The sequence below is a fragment of the Pteropus medius genome, unplaced genomic scaffold (genome assembly GCF_902729225.1).
Source record: "Pteropus medius unplaced genomic scaffold, Ma_sr-lr_union100, whole genome shotgun sequence".
NCBI classification, from domain to species: Eukaryota; Metazoa; Chordata; class Mammalia; order Chiroptera; family Pteropodidae; genus Pteropus; species Pteropus medius.
The window spans coordinates 3,430,208-3,439,907 of NW_024352786.1; the positions used below are offsets into that span (position 1 = coordinate 3,430,208).

The window sequence follows — 9,700 nt, forward strand, 5'->3', positions numbered from 1 at the left end:
TCTACAATTCACACCCCACCTTCTGAAGAGCCTCAGAACTATTGTGTACATGGATTTTAAAAAGAAAAAAAAAAAAAGCAATACATGGAATCAGATGTGACCAAAATGCCTAAAGAATGTAAACATCACAAGTTTGTGGGGAAACTATCAAAAGGAAGAAAAAAGGAAATTCGTGAAATTTGCTTAGACTGATAAATCATCACAGAAACTTGTGCAGAATACCTATTGGTACATTAAGCGCCTTTAGAGTGGTCATTTACTATGTAAATCAGAATAATTCCATGGTCCTATCTACTACACACCCTAAATTAGGATGCAGGTAGTGCTATGGGTCTAGCTAAAGACAAGGCCTACCAGTAACACCAAATCTATAACTCTAGATAATACAGTTCGAGAGGAAAAATAAAAGCCACGTAGTCCTTATCAACTGGGTATTAATAGGAAATTTCAGTATAAACTGAATTTTAATTTCCTATGGGCCTTAGAGAACCAGAGAAGTTACAATAAATTAATCCAGAAAAGAGACTTCAAAATATAAGAATTTTTGCAACTTAAGAAAATACATGGACTTGCATTTATAATTGCTATTATCTTTGCTTAAATAGAGTTGCCAAAGGAAATATAGTAACCCCTCATCCCCCGGAGTAAAGTCAAACTTTTGACAAAGAGATGAGCTCTTTTATAATGGGGAATAAATGAAATATTTGGATGAAATTGATCACAATAGATAATGCTATTAATATATACTGATATTTTAGATACCAAAGTGCTGTTTTAATTTATATTAACAAAACATCTGTATCTTATTTGTGTTCACACCTGCAACAAAGATCTTTAACTCTTCTCTTTCATTCTTTGAAAGACCAGTCCTTCATGGAGAAAACTCCTTTAAGCAGAGCTCACATATTTTTATAGAATGTGCAGGTGCCCCTCTGATAACTTGTGAGAGACACTCTCACCCTACAATCCAGCCCAAAGAATACTCCCAAATGCCTAATCCACCACCACCAGCACCAATGTTCTCAAGTACATATGAACATCTGGCCATCTACTCTGTAAATTTTATCAAGGTGCTAAATATGATCACTCGTCCATATTTCTTTGCTCAAAATACCACCATAAACACCTGTGATTTTCCATTTTCTCCTTTTTTGTTTTGACCAGGTTACCATGTGAAATTTCCACTGAATACATCGATCTCTGTATTGAAGAAAATTAAAAATCTAATTTAACAATTACTTTAATGAGAATCTCTAGATTGTTTTAAGAACATATAGGAAAAAGAAACTATTATTGACCAAATAGGGTATCAACCAAAACTGTGCTTGGTGTATAGAACAATTTTGTAACCACAAAATGGTTACTTTATTAAATACAGAGTCTAAAGCACATTTTTTTTTTTTTTGGTAACTGAGTTTTAGAAATCATGTTTCTGAAACTATGTAAAAATAGTGTTTAAATAAAATTACCATTACCTGACCTAAATGAACTAATTGTATCCCTTCATTCTAAGTCAACATCTTCTTAAAAATTTCAGTTGGTGTTTGGCTTTCTATATTGTTTTTACTTTCTCAAAAAAAAAAAAAAGAGATATGCAGAAAATCAAATGGGAAACAAAAGCCATTTTGTTTTAAAGAGAAGACCATTCTAGAAGGGGCATCACTGATTTTCAACCTAATGATATTTCAGCTTCAATGATTCGTGTGTGTGTGTGTGTGTGTGTGTGTGTGTGTGTGTGTGTGTGTGTGTGTTTTAATGGGAACACAGGCTTGTGCCACAAACTGAGTCCTCACTGTTATAATTGGGCCACTGGTAAGTCTCTCTTGACCAATAAATGTATATACAGAATGTGATGTGTCCAATTCTTTGGGCAGAGATGCTTTTAAAAATAATACGAGAGAGGAGGCATCTGAAACCACTAAGGGAAATTTTTGACCATATTAAATGTGAAACTTCTGATTTTTCAAACCAATTACATTAGTTTTCCCACAGAGATAAAAAGGAGGAGCGCCCTCCGCATGTGGAGGGCGGAACCCAGGAAGTGCGGCTGGGGAGGGTGGTGCAGAGGCCATGCTCTCGACACACCACCTGCAACGGTGCCTTACAACCCAAATGAAGCTTCAGGAAAGGGGCACTGAATCTTGAAGCCAGACAGGAAGCCCTGAAGGGAAGAGGAGAGGGGAGTGAGAAGGGAGGGGAGGGAGACTGGGAAACAAGAAATCATCTCCTCTGACCTCTAGCGAAGTGCCAGGTTTTTTCTTTAGCTCTTCACATTTTCTAAATTTGCAGATCTGGTGTCCCGTTTTGCGGTTCCTGCAACTGCTGCAGACGCCACAGTTGATGAGCCTCTTGCAGGGCACGCAGACCCCACACCTTTTCCTCTTCTTCTTGGCCGGGTTGGCTCCGCCAGCTCCCCCTGAGGAGGACGAGGAGGAGGAGGAGTGATTCTGCGGGCAGTCTGCCAGATTGGCAATTTGAAACGCACTGTCTGTGACGGCTGCTGAGGCTGCTGCGGGGGAGTGAAGGGCTGTCATGACGATGACCCCTGGAGGTAATGAGATGCCCCCTAAAGCCGGGATAGCGGAAAAAGTCCCCACGCGCTCGGGGAGATTCATTATCTCTGCTTCAGCAGCGCCGCATTTGAGCTTGTTCATGCATTCCCCCGCCAAAGGTCTGCAGTGTTCAGGGGATAAGGTGGAGAGGAAATTAGTATTTGCCATTTGCAGCGACGGCTCTGGCGCGCAGCCAGCCTTCCCCAGCCGCTGGGAGTCGTTCCGGTGGTGCATGCTGGTCCTGCCGCCGCCGCCGCCGCCGCCGCCGCCGCCACCGCCGCCGCCGCCGCCACCGCCGCCGCCGCCACCGCCGCCACCGCCGCCGCCGGCGGGGAGGATCGCCGAGGAGGAGGCGGAGGCGGCGGCGGAGGAGGATTTCCCGTTGCCCCCCCCCCCTGCCCCCCACCGCCGCCGCCGCCGCCGCCGCCGCCGCCGCCTCCCCCGCCTCCGCCGCCGCCGCCCCCGCCGCTGCCCCAGAGCATGGCGGTGGCGGCGGCGGCGGTGGCCGCGTTGTCGCAGTTCCAGGGGGACATGCCGATGCGCGCGGCGGCCGCGGCGGCGGCGGCGCTGCTGGGGAAGATGGGGGTGGTGATGCGCGCGATCTTGGCCGCCTGCGGGAAGGCGCCCCCGTTGGTCTTGTAGAAAGAGGTGGCAAAGGAGCGGTAGCGCTCCATCTCCGAGTTGTAATCCACAAGGCTGTTCAGCGCCCCCTCGGGCAGGTGGCTTTCCTTGGGCAAGCCCGGGGCCTCCGGGCTCGGCCCGGGCTCCACGCAGACATTGTAGGTGTTCACAGGTGTGGGGAAGAAGGCAGGTGGTGGAAGTGGGGACCGCCTGGTCCGGGACACCTGGGAGAGGGAAAGGGGGAAGCAGGAAGGAAGGGGGAAGATGGTGGAGTTGGGGTGGGGGACGAGGCGGGAGGTGGGTCGGGGCGGGGAGAGCAAGGTGAGGACTGCTTTATTCCTCTCTGGGGCGCATTTCCACAGACGGTGAATTCCCAAGCAGCGTCTTCCTTTGCATTATCCTCCAACTGTTACAACTAAAATAAAGAAAGTCATTCCAACGAGCTGCACGAAGGAAAAGATTAAAAATAAATAAACAGCCTCCCTCACTACCCACTGCAGTCACTGAAAGCTCCCACATTCTTAGGTCGTTTGCATAACAATCATCAAGCTCTGACCCCCACCCCCACCCGGCGCCCGCAACCTTCCCAACCCCGCTCCCATCCTCCCGATAGCACACCACAGCTCCTCCCCCCTATTCTTATAACCCTCCTGAGAAAATATATTAATAGCCAGGATACCCAGGGAAAGAGGAAAGACGGGGGTTGACAAATGCCGAGGGAAAAGGGCAATTGGAGTGCTAAAGACATGCAAATCAGGGGTGGGAGGGTGATACTACCTATAAGCAGAGGGCATTTAAACATTATGAAATGTGTGAACAAGTGCTGCCTGGGCATGCAAATGCTGTAAAGTAGAAAACAGCAATGGCCCTATGAGGAAAATGAACAGGAAATTAGCAAATGAAGTACGGAGAAAGTCTACAATACAGCCGAGTATAAACTGTAAGCAAACACAATACAACTGAGAGCTAAGAGACTGCCCACATACAATCTGAACTAAAGAGGCAGGGAAAAAAGAACTACCAGCTGCCACAGTGTCCTTCTGTGTCTGCGGTCATTAGTTTGAATCCCAGCACAGCTGGCTCTGTTAGGGTCTTAATTCAATGGACCAAGGACAGGTCTCAATTGTACAAGCCATTTGGTGGTGGGGCTTGGTGGGGGTAAAAGGGTGGTGTTCTACTTGTTAAAAGAAAGAAAGAAAAGATGGACTAGATATAAAAAAATTTTTTTTTCTAAATAATACAAATAATGTTATAGGTTTTAAACCGAGTGCTTGCAGCCTCTGTAAGAATATTCCAAATAATTCCCAGTGGAGATTCCTGTCTCTTCCCAAGACAAGAAGAAAGCATGGGATCTTTTTTTTTTTTTAAGGATCTCACACTGGCACTGGTTTTACGTGCGACAGTGTGTGTGTGTGTGTGTGTGGGTGTGTGTGAGTGTGCGGGATGGGGGTGTCCCTTAAGGTGTTGTTTACCTGCAGAAATAACCGTTAAACTGATATTTTTCTTTTGCTCCCTTTAAGAGGAAAGTTTAATGTTAACTGGGTATTTGCATTCATCTCTTTGCTTACAAGCCATTATTATGCTTTAGGAAGAGGTATTTTAGTTGTTTATTACAGAGGGAGAGGTACATCACAGCCTTTTAAGAAGAAAATCAGAGACATAAAGTGTATATTAACCTAAAAAAAAAACAGTTTCTTTGTTTCCACATTTTTTTTAGGCCAGAATATCTTTCTGTGACATCTTTTGAAGCCCCTCATATTGGTCTAGAATGTAGAGTTCAGGGAATTCTAAATGGGGCCCAGTAGTTACAGTCTCAAATATTCAGTTCAAAATGGATATCAATTATAGTAATTATGCTTATAATTAGATTAATGAACCATTTGTGCCCAAACTCCAAGTGCAAAAACTTCAAGACCTGCTGATGAGGTGCCCTAAAAAGAGGGGTTTATGTAAACAAATCCCTATTAGGCAAAGTAAATCAAGATAAGGAACCTCACCCCAGGCTGGATTAGAAGCTAGCAGGCATCTTTCAATCACAGCAAGTCCCTAATCACTCAGGAACCACCTCTGTGGTTTCGCATTAGGAAAAACTGCTCCCTTCAGAGCTCTGATGGCAATACAAAGGGTGCCCCCAAAATGCTCCTGGCTAAATATTCTTGATGCTTGGAAAGGGGTGGGGGAAGACACAGCAAGAATATGCATATAGCTTCAGTTTCTGCGAATCACATTAAAACTGCAAGACCATAATAACTGCTACTCAGTAAAAACTAGTTATGCCAACCATGCACTAGATATTAACACATTGAGTGGAGGGAAAAAATTAACATTTTAGTCTTTTGACCTTGTTCCAAATAAAGAAATAATTTAATGTCCCTTTTTCACAGTATTAGAGTGGTGTTTCCAAACAGAAGCTTCCCTTGCTTTTCTTATTGCTATCACCTCCCCCTTCCTCCCTCAAGGTTTAATGCCACCAGAAACTGTAGAAAATGATTGTGCCCAGGATCCGGGTCATTATTGTTTAATCAATGCATCTCTGGAGCATGAAAAAGGTACCTAAACCACAGCTATTGTTTGGATTTTCTCTAAAAAGCAAAATAAAACACACACAAATAACTATAGTCCTATCTCAAAGCTATATTAGACATCCACACTTCATGATCCTGGTTTGCCTTTAAACAATGTGACTGTACACGTCTAATATTATATGTCTGGTCTACCAGAGACATAGAGATCAAAGGTCATATTTAACATTCAGGAGGAGGGGCGGGTGCAGATTAATTAATAAATTAATACAGCAACGCCTTTTATTGCTGGAGTCCAGCATTAATAATCTACTTTTACAATCCCAACGGACAGCAAACATTTAAGAGAAAAAAGCCAGAGAAAGAGAAAGAACAATCACTTACCAGTCTCTTTTTATTTGGGGAGCCTTAGAATTTGCAGACGCTGCCAGTCTGCCTTTAATTAGTTGCACATCACCCCCTAACACAAAGAAACACAAATCCAGATGTGTCTTGGCAGCTCCCAATTACAACTTTAATACTTGTAAACAAACTGTTGTGGGGGGAATAAATAAATATGCGGATCAAAAAAAAAAATACCTGTAAATGGCTTTTTTTTTCTTGTTGCAGAGAGAAGGAGGAGGAGATGGGGAGAGGAAAGAGGAGGAAAGAGGATGTGAGTGTATGTGTGAGCGCGGGGCTGTTCTCGGTGGTCTCTCCTCTCCCAGCGCGTTGCTCTCCGTCCGTCTCCAGTCGCTGTGTGCGAGGGAGGGAGGGAGCCGGGGAGTCCTCCTCTCTCTCTCTCTCCTCTCTCTCTCACCCTGCCCCCCCCTCTCTCTCTGTTTGTGTGTGTGTGTGCGTGTGTGTGCGTGTGTGTGGTTGCTGGGGAGGGGAGCGCGAGCGCCCGGCGAGGAGGAGGCGGGGGCGGGGGCGGGGGCGATCGGCGCCGAGGTGAGGAGGACGCAGGGACGCGGACACCTACTGATGATTGGCTGCAAATTACACGGGGTACAAGAGGCGCACGCGGGCCCGCGCTCCCTTCACAAATCCTCTCCACCGCGGCGGAGCCACGTTTCCCGGCTCGCCCGCCGCTTGCCCTCCCTCCGCGCCGGCGCCCGGGCTCAGCCGCCAGCCAGCACACAGGGCTGTTGATTATTTTCTTTCGCTCTCAGAGATAATTGTTTGGAAGGAATGGAAAGAGGGCGTTTCCGCCACTCTCTCGCTGCGTGTGGAGTGTGTGTGTGCGTGCGTGTGCGACTTTGTGTGTAAATAAACTTGTCTGGGTTTTCTGGCTGGGTTGAAACGAGCAGTGCAAAACAGAAAAGGTCGTGTGTGTTTGAAGAATGCTCTTACTTCGCACCCTACCGCATGGCTTTTAAATAATTTTGGTGCGCCCAGAAAGACTTGAAAAAATTAGTATTATTAAGGTCTTTAAAGTAAGTGAAAACTGATCGGCGTTCTCGTTGTCCAAATCGTTTGAACGATATTATGCCAGAATGTAAAAATAAAATAAAATAAAAATGAGTGGTGATGTGATGCTTGACCGATCTCAAAATCAATCTCAATGTCTCTCCCACCCCGCCCCAGTGTCTTCTCCCTCTGTCCTTCGCTACTCTTTCTCCCTCCATTTCCTTCCTTCCCTCCCTCCTTCTCTCGCTCTCTCGCGCTCTCACTTTCAATAACCTCCCCTTCTCTCTTTCTATAACACCCCCTTCCTCCCAACCTCTTTTACTATTCCATGTGGTAGTTCCAAGGATTAAATTTGATTTTTAACTTGCCCCATTCTTAATTCCAAACTTTAAACAAAAACTACTTTTATAGCTACATTGATCTAATATACTAGTATGACTTCTTGACCCTTGAAAAAAATAGTTCGATAATTGAAAGAAAAATCTTTTTATCGAAGGTCAAATATAAATAAAACTCATTCATAAATACAGCTGTGAATTAACTTCTTCACTGCCGACTTAAAGAAAATGAGATATTCCTGGATACATTCTATTCCACTAGTGAAATGAAGTATGCTCTAGTAGAAATACTTATGGAATAAGATATAAAAATATGAATCTTTTATGATAATTTTGAGAAAAAATTATAGTGGCAAATGATTAACACCAGAAGTAGGAAAGAAAAAAAAAATCGAATTATTTAAATTGGTGTCATAAAGCAAGGTTTTGTATTAAAATTAAAATTATATTCTAGAATAATGCAATAGTATAGTTTCAGTGAAGGAAGAAATTATCATAATGAGTTGTTTCTTTTATAACAAAATGCTGAAAAGACATTTTAAACAATTTCGTATTTGAATTTTCAAAAGATTGACCTTAACCATATCAAGCTTCTGCCAACTATGGAGGATTGATTATTGATAAGATGTTCAGAACTGTGGTGTACATCAATGAAGTTGCTGTTTCAAGAGTGGACAACTATAAAGAGGACAGATTATTTTGTGACTTATTGATTAATATCCATGTGTTGTCATTTTTTAAACATAGAATGTTATAAAATCTAACTGGTTATTGACCATTTATAGGCAAAATAACTGGTGGTTAATAATTACTGAAGTTCATTGATAATGATATTTTTATACTTTTGTTAATACCTTGTAAAAACAAGGAAAGAAATATTTCATTTGATTTTCTTTTTTACCTGAGCATCAAAGGAAACTTATCAGCAAAATGTAGGCAATTTGTAATGAGTTTTGAAAACACACTGGAAAGATGATACTTAAACGTATTTTCAAAATATTTAAAATATCAGTCCAATGATAGAAGTTTTGGAATTTATAAACAATTTTTTAAATCAAACAAAGACAAGCTCTCTCATGCTAAATTTGCTTTCCTTTTCAGAATGCTTCAAGCTCACTTTCAAAATGAACCTTAAACAATGAGAGAGAATAGGATCTTAATTCCAAAGAATTTTATTTTCTAGCTTATAAAGGAAAAACTATAGAACATTTCGTCTTAATAAGTAATAATTAGAGCTACTATTAGTGACCCATCTGTGTCGGACACATACTAAGTAATCTGCAGATAATTTATTCTGTCTTTGCAATAACTCTATAAGATAGTTATTATTTTCATTGGAAATAATAGGCCCATAGAAATTAAGTATTTCTATGGCAAATTGAGGATATTGAGACCCAAAGAAATTAGATAACCTAGATTGGGTCACAAGGTTAGTATGTAACAGGACTGAAATGTGTACCAATTTTGTCTATCTCCAAAGCCTTATGCTTATACCCTTTACCCTAGTCTATCAATAATTAATTAATCAATAAACCCTCTTTGCAAACTAGAACCTTACCTTTAATTGTGATTTTAGAACCCTCATTAATATGACCTTAATCAAACGTGCGGAACATATTGTAAACAACATACTTCCTAGCTTGCTATAGCATCCATTGCCTATCCACTAGGGAATTGATTAGATCTTTAGCCAATGTAATAAAAGGAAACATTGCGTTTCTAGTCTACCTCATATCCTTTATTATTTTTAATATTAGTTTTGCCACTTGCTTATCTGCCACTACTCTCACAGTACTCTATGTCCCGTGTTGTCTTCCCCAGGATGATGTGTCAGCATTTTCATAACAATTGCTGAGGACACTTAGTCCTCTATTAACTCTCTTTCAGAATCCACAGTTCATCTATGGCCACGCCACCCTGAACACGCCCAATCTTGTCTGTTCCCGGAAGCTAAGCAGGGTTGGGCCTGGATAGTACTTAGATGGGAGACCACCTAGGAATACCAGGTGCTTTAGGCTTTAAAAAAAAATCCAAAAATCTACAAAATACTTAAAACTTAAGGTCTGTTCCCTCTGCAAAATGCCTACTGTAGCTTCCAATGCCTGGAAGTGGTTTGTGCCTCTCCTCTGATTTATATATTTTGTAATCTGAAGTAGGAGTCCTGGGGCTTCATCACTATCTTCATGGTGGAATAAAAAAACCCAACTGGAGTATCACCCGAAAAAGTGTCCCCTGCTCTGCAGAAATGTTGTGTTGTGCTGTCTTTAAAACACTTCTG

General features: G+C 42.5%; 1 protein-coding gene, 1 long non-coding RNA gene and 1 pseudogene across 3 annotated transcripts; 1 reads left to right on the forward strand and 2 right to left on the reverse strand.

Annotated features, from left to right (window-relative positions):
• Nucleotides 1-1,692: 1,692 nt before the first annotated feature.
• On the reverse strand, nucleotides 1,693-3,385 carry CXXC4 (CXXC finger protein 4; the record flags this gene model as incomplete). The annotated part of the gene is given in 2 exon segments (XM_039848749.1): nucleotides 1,693-2,948; nucleotides 2,951-3,385. Coding segments are annotated over 2 exon segments (1,263 nt in total), but the record flags the coding sequence as incomplete, so codon positions are not given.
• Nucleotides 3,386-3,471: 86 nt separating this feature from the next.
• Nucleotides 3,472-6,315, reverse strand: LOC120591132 (uncharacterized). Of its 2 annotated transcripts, none has more exons than XR_005649843.1 (3): nucleotides 6,275-6,315; nucleotides 6,080-6,155; nucleotides 3,472-3,588 (listed from the first exon to the last, which is right to left on the reverse strand). It is a non-coding gene; the product is annotated as an uncharacterized LOC120591132 (long non-coding RNA). The 2 variants fall into 2 exon arrangements; XR_005649842.1 differs by having other exon boundaries at nucleotides 3,472-4,041.
• A 3,006-nt stretch (nucleotides 6,316-9,321) lies between these two features.
• LOC120591314 (uncharacterized) lies at nucleotides 9,322-9,440 on the forward strand (annotated as a pseudogene).
• Nucleotides 9,441-9,700: the final 260 nt, after the last annotated feature.